The 11,680-nt window shown below is 58.6% G+C and overlaps 1 protein-coding gene across 1 annotated transcript in view; it reads right to left on the reverse strand.

The window, feature by feature from the left end:
- LOC104386143 (laminin subunit gamma-2-like) overlaps positions 1-8,937 on the reverse strand; it is a 15,393-nt gene extending 6,456 nt beyond the window's left edge. The window contains exons 1-11 of the mRNA XM_009994686.1: positions 8,879-8,937; positions 6,992-7,212; positions 5,343-5,472; positions 4,571-4,669; positions 4,030-4,166; positions 3,563-3,685; positions 3,215-3,404; positions 2,755-2,867; positions 2,278-2,496; positions 1,032-1,211; positions 768-820 (exon numbers count right to left, since the gene is read on the reverse strand). Of these exons, the coding sequence (XP_009992988.1) occupies positions 768-820; positions 1,032-1,211; positions 2,278-2,496; positions 2,755-2,867; positions 3,215-3,404; positions 3,563-3,685; positions 4,030-4,166; positions 4,571-4,669; positions 5,343-5,472; positions 6,992-7,212; positions 8,879-8,937 (1,524 nt within the window). The remainder of the gene's footprint in view (positions 1-767; positions 821-1,031; positions 1,212-2,277; positions 2,497-2,754; positions 2,868-3,214; positions 3,405-3,562; positions 3,686-4,029; positions 4,167-4,570; positions 4,670-5,342; positions 5,473-6,991; positions 7,213-8,878) is intronic.
- Positions 8,938-11,680: the final 2,743 nt, after the last annotated feature.

The following is an 11,680-nucleotide window of genomic DNA, read 5'->3' on the forward strand; positions in this document are numbered from 1 at the left end:
CGTCGGCGCAAACTCACAGTTGGGCCCTGGGGAGATGGGGATGTGCTCTTGGCTGGAACTCCTTCCCAGGAGATGCAGAGCCAGGAGGTTTCTCCTCAGCCCCTTTCCCTCAGGTGCTCCTCGTCAGACTTGCTCTCCAGACCCTTCCCCAGCTCCGTTGCCCCTCTCTGGACTCACCCCAGCCCCTCATTGTCCTACTTGTCATGAGGGGCCCAGCCCTGACCCCAGGATCATAGAATCATAGAATCCCAGGTGTTGGAAGGGACCTGGAAAGCTCCCCCAGCCCAGCCCCCCTGCCAGAGCAGGGGCACCCAGAGCACATCACACAGGAACGTGGCCAGGGGGGTTGGAATGTCTCCAGAGAAGGAGACTCCACAACCTCCCTGGGCAGCCTGGCCCAGGGCTCTGGCACTCTCACAGCAAACAAGTTCTTCCTGAGATTCACATGGAACCTCCTGGGCTCCAGTTTGCACCCACTGCCCCTTGTCCTATCACTGGTCATCACTGAGAAAAGCCTAACTCCATCCCCCTGACACTCACCCCTTACATATTTGTAAACATTGATGAGGTCACCCCTCAGTCTCCCTTTCTCCAAGCTAAAGAGACCCAGGATTAGAGGCCCAGCACAACAGCACCTCCACTCTCCTCCCCACCACAGCCAACACGCTGTGCCCTGGGCAGGCTCAGGAGGGCTGGCTGCAATCACTGAGCTCAGGCAACTCATTTTCTATACTTTTTTTTTTCCCCTCTTTTTCTATCCCCCCTACTTTCCCACCCATCCTTTTTCCATCCACATCATCCGTCCCAATGAAAACCTTTCCTGGGGGGGGTCAGGACGACCAATGTTTGCACAGCCCTTGGGGCCAAAACACCCTGTTCCAGGCAGGACCACCAGGCAAGCTGGGCTGAGAAGGTGGGATGATCAACCTGGCTCTGAGCAGCCCAGCCTGTTGCCACCTGCATCTCCCCATATGGTGGCTTTCAGCCCCAGGGAGAGGCAGAGCAGAAGGGAGGTGGAGGGAGGGCGTTACCAGCAGCTCCAGGAGGGCACTGGTCACAGGAGACCTCCTCACTGCCTGGCACCACCGAGCAGCCTTGGCCATTGCTGCAGGGACAGGCCCTGCAGACCTGGGGCTGCCGCGGGTCCCGGTAGGAGCCGAAAGGGCAGGTGACACTGTCGCCCACGTCTTCATCTCCCGAGTAGCATTCGCCTGGAGGAGGAAGGAAAGGGCTCAGGGCAGTTTGCTCTCAGCCCTGGGGGGACACCCTGCACCACCTCCCTCCTGGCCGTGCCACGGGCTGCAGCACCAGCACGGCTGGTCTAGCAGCCTGTGCTGGAGCCCTTGCAATCCCCACGACTGCCCAGATGCCCTTCATGTCCCTGCCCATCAACCAGCCCACGGTCCTGCGGGAGGGACCACGTCCTGCTCCTGCCCTGGGAGCCCAGCGAGATCCCACTGAGGAACCAGAGAACTGTTTGGGTTGGAAAAGACCTCTAAGATCATCAAGTCCAACCCTTAACCCAGCCCTGCCAAGGCCACCACTAACCCATGTCCCTCAGCACCACATCTACATGGTTTTGAAACCCCTCCAAGGCTAGTGACTCCTCCACTGCCCTGGGCAGCCTGGGCCAGGGCCTGACAGCCCTTTGGGTAAAGAAATTCTTCCCAATATCCAATCTGAACATTCCCTGACACAACCTGAGGCCGTTCCCTCTTGTCCTGTCACTTGTTGCTTGGGAGAAGAGCCCATTCCACAGCATGGAGGCTGCCCAGCACCCCCCAGAGGGGGCTGGAGCTCATTTTTCACAGCTGCTATGGCTCTCAAGGAGCCACATGTTGCCTTTTGTCCCTTCTAATCAACATTCAGATGTTTGGAAATTCAATCCCAATTCCGACTTGGAAAACGGCAACAGCTGAACTTCACATTCCTTGGAGTTTTGATGGCAACTCTGCTACTTTAACTAAGCAGGCAGTGAACCTTGTTTCCACCACTGAGCCCTCCAGACACCACACTTACTTTAAAAAGAAGTCGGGTGAAAATAGTTGTCACCTCTTCATCAGGAGGAGATGGGTTTCCTCTCACCCAGGAGCATCACCCAAGCCCAATTTGATCCCCACACATCCTTCCTGCATTTTTGGCCACAGTGTTTCCAGCCTTTGGGGCTTTTAACCCAAGATGCTCCCTGCCCTCCAGCCCCCCAAGCCAGGGGTCCCACCCCCCTCAGTGCCCCCTGTTTTCAGGACACAAACCCAAGGTGGTAGCAGCTCCTCTTACCCGTGTCGGGATCACAAATTCCTCCCCCGGGGCAATGGCAGGGAACGCAGGCGCTGAAGGGCCCCAGGCTGGGAACATCTCTGTGGAAGCCAGGGGCACATGTCTGGCAGAACTGCCCCCAGTGCCCTGCTGGGCACTCACACCGCTCCACCCAGGGCGCGGGGGCTCCGGCCCCCGCCTGCGCCGGCACCAGGGTGACGTTGTCCAGGTAGCCAGTGCCTGGAGGGAGCACAGACACCCACCTGCAGCAGGAGCAGCTCTACCTGCAAGCCCCCCAACCCCTGAGAGGTGCACAGGTCACAGGTTTCGTCGCAACCTGCTCAGGCTCCTAATAATTTCACTTTACCCTTCTGAGGGCACTTTAAACAAACGACTTTGGTTATTATTTTGAACACCCTCCAGCAGAGGTGTCTCCACCTGGAGACTCGGTGTCTCCAGCCATGAGCAGCCAACCCCAGGAGCTCCCCCCACACTTACTGTACTCCCCGAAGGTGCCTCGGATCCAGAGACCCGTCAGGTTTCCCAACAACCTGCGATACTCCAGGTGGTTCAGCCTCGGGCTCCAGTTGCTGCTCGGCTGCTCGTCCAACCTGCCCGCGGGAGGAGGGAGAAGTGGAACCGGTTTCAAGGACGTGAGATGCCCTGCCAAGGAGGTGCAGCAGCCCTCACCCACCTCCCTCCTCAGCTCAGGGCTTCGAAACTTCCACCCCTGCCACCGACCCCGAGCAAAGCACCCAGCCCAACCTCAGGACACATTTCCTACTACTCCTCTCACAGGATAACCTCCTCATTCAGGGGGGAAGCACCAGAGGTGCATCCAGCCCAAACCAGGCCACCACCTGCCACCTCCAAGGCATCACAGCCCCATCCAGGAACTCCTTGCAACCACAGCTTTCCTTGCTCGCCCTTCCCCGACTTCTCCAGCATCCCCCTGTACCTGAAGGTGTAAGTCTGGCTGACGCCACAAGGCAGGACCTTCCCCTGGGGCAGGAAGGGGGCAGTGACCCTCAAGCCATCTCCTTCCAGGACCACGTCGTGCAGAGATGGCTGGAGGCCCCCTCGGTCCAGCCGGTAATCGAAGGAGAGGATCTGGCTGTAGCTCAGCTGCTGGTTGCCAAGGAATTTTGCTGCGAAAAGCAGGGAGATAAACCTTTGAGCAGGGAGATAAACCTTTGAGATAAACCTCTGAAGGTTTGAAAACCTCCTAAGTGCTCAGTTCATGGGATCAGACAGAGCAGAGGGGGCACCATCACCTCTTCCCCCTCCTCACCCATCCCACGCCTACCGGGTGCCACGAAGTAGATGGGCTGGGGTGTCCTTGCTGTGAGGAACACGTCCTGGTGCCGTGGGGACCACTGGAGCTGGGCTGGGGAGCTGCTGCCCTGGACACCACGCCAGCCCTCAGCACCTGGACTGCCAACAGGGAGCAGTCAGCAGGGACAAGGAAGGTGTTTCCTGGACTCCAGGCATCTTTCTGGAGCTTGTGTCTTATCAAAACCTCTGGCCTCCTTCCCCCTTTGGATCTCCAAGGGGAAAACAAGCCAGGCTGGGCATGGAACTTCCCTCCCAGGTGGCAGGAAAGACAGGATGGAGGCCATGCTCCCTTCCCAACCTTCCACCCTCCTTCACCCCATGATCAAGCCCTCCCATCCATCAAAGCAGAGACTTCCAGAGGGGCTCCTCCAGCAGATGGAAGAGCAGGGATGGCAAACACCCCCAGGAGCCACAGGGATGTCCCGCTTGGGGCTTCACCTTGCTGGAAGGTGGAGGTGATGTTGTGGGCACTGTAGTTGTCTGCACTGACACACGTGGCCGAGTGCCCGTAGCAGAAGCAGGGGGAGCATCCCAGGGGGTTCCTGGCATCCAGGTTATAGAAACTCCCCTTGCACCTGGGGAAACACAAGAGAGTGACACCATCCCAGTCTGTTTCCTCCTGGTGGGCACAAGCAGCTCCCTGGCAGCAGCACAGACCCTGGCACGGCTGGAGGGCACGGCCAGGGATGCACAGCAGGGATCAGGGATGCACAGCAGGGATGCACAGCAGGGATCAGGGATGCACAGCAGGGATGCACAGCAGGGATCAGGGATGCACAGCAGGGATGCACAGCAGGGATCAGGGATGCACAGCAGGGATGCACAGCAGGGATGCACAGCAGGGATGCACAGCAGGGATCAGGGATGCACAGCAGGGATGCACAGCAGGGATGCACAGCAGGGATGCACAGGAGGGATGCACAGCAGGGAGGGGGAGGCCGTGCCAGGCAGAGCTGCAGCAGGTCCTCCTGCCACCCACCTCTCACAGTGCTCCCCGGTGACTCCCTCCTTGCAGACACAGCGGCCAGAGGGGCAGCCCCCCAGGCTTCCAGCCGGGTCACACTCGCACTGCAGGCTCCTGCAACGGGGACAGCAGGAACCTCCACTTGGATCTCCAGCCCAGCTGGGAGCCCAGTGCCCCCAGTGGGCAGCAGAGAACCCCCCCCCAGCCACCAGTCCCGTGCTAGAAGGGGGAAAATCATCAGCAGAGCCATCTCTAAGCAATCCAGCTGCAGCCAGATGCCAGGCTGAGATGGTGCCCAACGCTACAGCCCCAGGACACCTCAGAGCACCAGTTGCAACCATCCCAGATGCCTTTCTCCAGAAACCTGCACCTACAAGAGCTAAAGGGAAGCTCTGCTGGGCTTAATAGACCTGGCTGAGCTCCAACAGGCAGCAACACCCCCGGGAGACTTGGGCAGGGGACCAGACCTGGCAGCGTGGCAACCCTCATCCCCACCTTCTGCCTGCTGGGGGGCCTGAAGGAGCAACGGTGGGATGGAGAAGACAGCAGTGAGGAAGGTGAAGCAGAAAACACCTCAAAAGGTGTGCAAACAGGGGTCTGTGCAGAGGAAGGGGTCGATTTTTTGCATACAGGGTCGGTCTTTGCAAGTGGCACCACCACCGCCTGCAGTCCTGAACCAAACTGCTGCTGTGTTTGCAGCCACCACGGGTTCCTCACAGAGGCTGAGAGAGCTGTAGCAGCTTCCCCCCCAGCTGTGCCCACCCCGCTGGTGGCCACCAGCACTTACTGCCCACTCCTCTGGCACCCAGCCTCAGAGAGGGAGTGGAAGCCTGGCTGGCACTGGTCGCACTTCTCGCCCATCACACCAGGTTTGCAGCTGCACTGGCCGTGGCTGTCACACTGTGGGCTGAGGGAGCCTGCAGGGAGAGGGGAAGGAGGAACTCAGCTGGACACCTCACCCCAGCCCCTTGGTGCAGCTCTGGGGCAGCCAGTGCTGCAGCACAAGTCCAAGCTCAGCACCAGAGCCCCTTGTTGAGGTCCCAGCTCCAGGCTGAGGCAGCAGGTCTGGCTGTTCCAGCTGCTCCAGCCTCCCTGACTGGTGCAGGAGACTGGGAGGAGATAAATCCCAGCAGGCACTGACCAGGTGCCCAGGACCAGGCCTTCTTCTCTACTAGGAAGGCCATTGCAAAGGACGAGCTGGACACCAGGCACACAAGCCAAGAGGAGAATGACTCCTTTTTTTTGCCTGCCCCTCTGCTAGTAGATACCTGGGAAACTATTTTGGTGCCACCACAAGGACCTTATGGGACTCCTCCATTCCTGACCCACCACTGTGCACATGCAGGCACTGAGGGGAGGGGATGTAAGAGCCACAGTCTTGCCTCTGAGCCCCCCTGCTGGGCCAGCACAGGGGGAAACCATGGGGGTATTTATCCTCCCAGCACCTCAAAACCTAAACCATATCCTGGGCTGCATCACCAGCAGGTCAAGGGAGGAGATCCTTCCCCTCTACTCCTCTCTGGTGAAACTGTGTCCAGTTCTGGGGTCACCAACACAAGAACAACAAAGAACTGTTGGAGTGAGTCCAGAGGAGGCCACGGAGATGATCTGAGGGCTGGAGCAGCTCTGCTCTGGAGCCAGGCTGGGAGAGCTGGGGTTGCTCAGCCTGGAGAAGAGAAGGCCCTGGGGAGCCCTCCCTGCAGCCTTTGATATGTAAGGGGGTCAACAGGTGAAGGTGAGCCCTGCACAGGCTTGGAATTGCATCAGAAAAGCCAAAGGGTCATTCCCAAGGTCACAGCACTGAGCCTCAGGAGGGCACAGGGTGTAATGGTGGAGGCTTCTCATGGGGGCTTGTGGTGACAGGACAAGGGGCAGTGGTTTTACACTGGAAGAGAGGAGGTTTAGATGGGACATGAGGGAGAAGAGTTTTATGATGAGGGTGGTGAGAGCCTGGCCCAGGCTGCCCAGGGAAGCTGTGGCTGCCCCATCCCTGGCAGTGTTGAAGGGCAGGTTGGATGGGGCTTGGAGCAACCTGGGCTGGTGGGAGGTGTCCCTGCCCGTGCAGGGGGTTGGAAAAAGTGATCTTTAAAGGTCTCTCTTAACCCAAACCCTCCTGTGAGTACTTTGAGGGGCAGGTGTGTTTTGAAGCCTGGACCTGCTGAGGGCTCCAAACGGGGGTGGCACCAAGGAGGAGGAGAAACTCCCCCTTCTGGTGCTTCAACACAGCCCCAAGGTAACCCCATCCCAGGGTAACCCCCCCTGGAACCCACCTGGCCTCACCTTTCCTTCCCACGACCTCACCTGGTGCAAGGGGGGGGGGGGGGGCAGAACTTCAGCTCAGCCCAGGCGCTCAGCAGAGCCCAGGGACTCTCTCTAATCCCCCTGAGCACCCCACCCCGGGGCAGACACCTACCCCAGGCAGGGGCAGACACGTACCCCGGGGGTGGCAGCGGCAGGGCAGGCAGCAGGTCCCGTCCCGCCGTCGGAAGAAGCCGTCGGGGCAGCGCTCGCAGGGCGGTCCCGCCGCGTCCCGCACGCAGCGCCAGCCCTGCCCCGTGTCCCGCAGGAGCTGCCAGTCCAGCACGCACCGCCTGGGCATCCCGTGGCACTCGCAGGCTGCCGAGAGGGGGAGAGAAGCCGGGAGGTGAAGGGAGGATCTACAGAGCTGGAAGGGCCACCCCCCTTGGTGCAGCCGAGGAACAAGCCCAGGCCGTGCACACCTTGCTCTGCTCATCGTGTTCCCCGCACACCTGGGGGCGTCAGGCACCCCTGGCCCACCCTGCCCCTCACCCCTGCACCTGGGGGCTGTTTGTACAGTGAAGGTGGCAAGGCATTGACCCAGAAAAGGTGACAGATGCCCCACTCTTGGGAACACTCAAGCTGGACAGGTTCTGAGCCACCTGGTGTGGCTGAAGATGTTCCTGCTCACTGCAGGGGGGTTGGACTGGGTGACCTGGGAAGGTCCCTTCCAGCATAACCCTGTCTGTGACCCACTGCCAACACAGCTGGGGATGGACAAACCCCCAGGCCAAGCAGCTCCTCTCTCTGCTGCAGCACAGGAAGGGTTTCCCTTCCTTTCCCTTCCTTCCTTCCTTCCTCCCTCCCTTCCTTCCTGCCTCCCTGCCTTCCTTCCTGCTTTCCTGCCTTCCTGCCTCCCTGCCTTCCTTCCTGCTTTCCTGCCTTCCTGCCTCCCTGCCTTCCTTCCTGCTTTCCTGCCTTCCTGCCTCCCTGCCTTCCTTCCTGCTTTCCTGCCTTCCTGCCTCCCTGCCTTCCTTCCTGCTTTCCTGCCTTCCTGCCTCCCTGCCTTCCTTCCTGCTTTCCTGCCTTCCTGCCTCCCTGCCTTCCTTCCTGCTTTCCTGCCTTCCTGCCTCCCTGCCTTCCTTCCTGCTTTCCTGCCTTCCTGCCTCCCTGCCTTCCTTCCTGCTTTCCTGCCTTCCTGCCTCCCTGCCTTCCTTCCTGCTTTCCTGCCTTCCTGCCTCCCTGCCTTCCTTCCTGCTTTCCTGCCTTCCTGCCTCCCTGCCTTCCTTCCTGCTTTCCTGCCTTCCTGCCTCCCTGCCTTCCTTCCTGCCTCCCTTCCTTCCTTCCTCCCTCCCTGTAAGCACAGATGGCAAAGGAGACTCCAAAACTTGTCCTGCTAAAAGCACAGGGAACTTCCCTGATGACTTCAGGGACAAGGGAAAGATCCTTGAGGTTGTGTCTGGTCTTACCCAGGCTCTGACCAGGAGCAAGCCCAGAAGGGAAAGCTCAACTGGCATTACCAGGCCCCTCCATTTCAGTCTGTGATGAAATTGCCCTCTAGCTGAGCACAGGGATGCTGAGGAGGGGTTTGTGATCACAGGACCTTGGCAGAACCATGCCAGCCAAGAGGGAGATTTAAAAACAAAATAAAGGTTGTGGCAGGATGACACAGGTCATCTCACCCCACCCTCCCCAGGAAGAAAAGCTGCAGCTGCCACATGATGGACACCAGGAAGGGCAGGTTTGAGATTTTCCATCCCACCACAGCCAGGACTGTGGGAACTCTGCAGAGCAAACTGTCAGGTATCTCCCCAGACATCCAAGCACTCTTCCTCATGGCTTTGCCCAGGTGTTCTCCTGAAGCCACTACTCTCCTCCTTCTCCAGCCCTCAGCAGCCAGCACTGGAGTGTTTAAACCTGAGGACCTTTATTTCAGACACATCCCTAAGTGCCACCAAGGAGAGCAGATGTGCCTGAGAGAACAGTTGTCCAAGACAGGCTGCAGAAAGAAACACCCTGAGGGAACGCTGAGGATCAGCAGGGGAGCAGAGCCTGCTAACAAGCTGCTTCAGACCACCCTGCCACAGCCATGAGCTCCTCAGTGCCCACCTCTGGGACACCAGGAGCAGCCTCCAGCTGCCCATCCCCAGCTCAGGCCACTTCTGACAGCACAGGGAGGTGGAGGGAACCCAAGAGCAAGCTGAAACCTGCAGCATGGATGAGGACAGCAAGTTCTACTAGATACACACAGAGGCTCCTCCTTCCTAGAGCTCTTCTGGCACAGCTTAGCCCCAGGATACAAGGTCCTTGTCCTCTGGAGCTGTGATTCCTGGGACCAGGCAAAGCCTCCTGTGCTCACCGCCCAAGCATGCACCTGGGCACGGCCCAGCACCCTCCCACATGCCCACCAGCACCCACATTCCAGAGGCAGGCACTCAGCCAAGCCAGCTGCCAAGAAGAGAGGTGACCTCACACGCCAGCAAACAGGGAGAGAGATTTTTCCAGTGCCAGCAAACACGGCTCTTCCCTTGCAGCACGGCTGCCAGCACAGCAAGAGGTGGGCTTCTCTCACCCCAGCCTGCTGCTAGAGGACCTCTGGGTGCACATCTCCTGTCCCTTAGGGTATGAGCAAGCATTGAGAGCCCCTGGGACACCACCAGTGACCAAAGGGCAGTAGGAACAACCCACCAAAAGCAGCAGTGTGGGCCTCTCAAGGCGTGTGCCCTCAGCCCCCACACTGGGACTGCTCGGGGTCCATCCCACCCCATCCCCCTGCACTGCAGTGAGAGCATCTCAAGTTGGAAGGGACCCAGAAGGATCATCAAGTTAAACTCCACCATGCAGCACCCTAAGAGTACATAATCCTGGGCTGCTAAATTACAGGCATGAGCACAGCTCCCCCAGGGAGCAGAAACCTCTCCCAGGTCTGACTCCACAGCTGCAGCCCATCCAGAGCCTGCCCTCCAGCCCTGCCACAAGTTCTGTTCTGCCCAGCCATTTCAGATGTTGCTGCAGACCAGTGCCACCAGCTTAGCTGTTCCAGTTGCTGGTCTTGTCCTGGAACCCTGAGAGCTCAGGCAGGTTAATATTTACCCGTGGAGCATGCCAGAGCTGCTAGGAGATGGGGACCAAGTGAGGAGAGAATCCTTTTCGTGTTCAGGTGCCCTGGGGCTCTGCCCTGAGATCATCTATTTCTCAGGCAGCTGTGGAGAAGAGCAGGCTCCCCAGAGGAGCTTTGCAGCTGGATGTCTTCAGCACTACATCAGGTGGAGGAGGCCTGGGGCACAGATCCAGCAGGACATTACTCCCCCAGCTCCTGCCCAGCAGGAGAAACCATGAATACCACTTCTGTGCTGTGCTGAGACAAGTTCCCACAGAAAAAAAGGGCTTGGAGAAGGAGACAGGTGGCTTCAGACCTCTTGAACTGTCATCTTAAAGTAACAAAACCAGAGAACTAGGTTGGCTTTGGGTCTGAAAAGCAGGTCTGGACACACAGGGCAGCCTGCAAAGGCCACTCCTCTCACCAAGGGATCAACAGAGCTTTGCATGCAATGAAGCCTCCATGACAAGACAAGGCATCCTCTGCTCTGTGCTTCTAGGACTGTGACCCAGGGTCAGCCCAGTCTGCCACCCCAAGTCCCAGGTTCTCCCCATCACTTGTCTCCACAGCTTTCTTGCTGCTGGGAGACCTGCCTGTCTCCTGGGGCTCCATCAGCAGGGACAGACCAGGCGCTGGGAGCCAAAACCTGCCACTGGGTGTCTTCTCCTTTCCAACACACTGAGTTGGGCACCTCTTGGGCACAGTGGGGCTCTGACCTGCCCCATGTCTCCCCCCCAGCTCCTCCCCAAGCCCTGAGAGATGCCTCCAGCCAAGGCAGATGTGCATTGGCTCGGGCACAGCTCTGCACAGTCCAGAGTACAAGCACCCAGACCAGACACGAACCCAACCTGACCCAAGCAGCTCATTTACAAGCAAAACAGGATTACATGTCTCCATTACAAGCACACATCTAGTGCCAGGGCCAGAGGAGTAGCAGCACGAGAGACTTATCTACCCCACCAAAGCAGCTGGGGAAGCATGGAGGGTTGCTGAGTGTTGCTTTTACACACGCACAGAAAGAGGTTCAAGAGCCCTTGGGAAAGCAGCAGCTGCCCACACGCTGCCAGGAAGGGGGGAGAGAAACAACCCACACCAGCACCATGCAACAAGGCTGCTGGAATCCTTCTCCAGGAAGCAAGTAAAGCAAATAAAGTGTTCTTTCCTCTTTTTTTCTTTCCAAAAAGAAACACAAACCCGCACTTACTCAGCACTCTTTTCCCATCCCTTGCCCTGCAATCCAAGGGAAACTGACAGAGGAGCAATTCCAGCCCCTTGCCAGGCACAGAGGGAGGCTCATCCCAAGCCAGGGGGGGCAGAGGGGCCCTGGGCACCTCATCAGCCCCACAGGCTCACACAAAAGACAAACACTGCACATGTTGCTACAGCAAACTGGATCCTGGGTGCTGCCAGCTCTTCCTGTGGCTCAGGGAATGTGTGGGTTACAAATGAAGTGCTGGGTCCCTGGGTGATGCTCACACCTGGATCCCACCCAAGCAGCAGGGGCTTGTGCAGGAAGGGGTGAAGTACAGAAGTTATTTAAAGGGGGTGCCAGGGGGAGGAGAAAAAAGGAGATAAGAAGGAGAGAAGAAAGAAGGAGAGAAGAAAGAAGGAGGAAAGGAAGAAGGAGGAAAGGAAGGAGGAGGAAAGGAAGGAGGAGGAAAGGAAGGAAGAGGAAAGAAAGGAGGAGGAAAGAAGTCGAAACGCTCCTGGGATATTTAACCTCAGTGGAAATGCAAGAAGTGCCCCCAGACCCCCCTGTGCCCCCGGGGGGGGGAGGAGCTGCAGCC

The sequence above is a fragment of the Chaetura pelagica genome, unplaced genomic scaffold (assembly GCF_000747805.2).
Source record: "Chaetura pelagica isolate M959 unplaced genomic scaffold, ChaPel_1.0 scaffold363, whole genome shotgun sequence".
In the NCBI taxonomy this organism is placed as follows: domain Eukaryota; kingdom Metazoa; phylum Chordata; class Aves; order Apodiformes; family Apodidae; genus Chaetura; species Chaetura pelagica.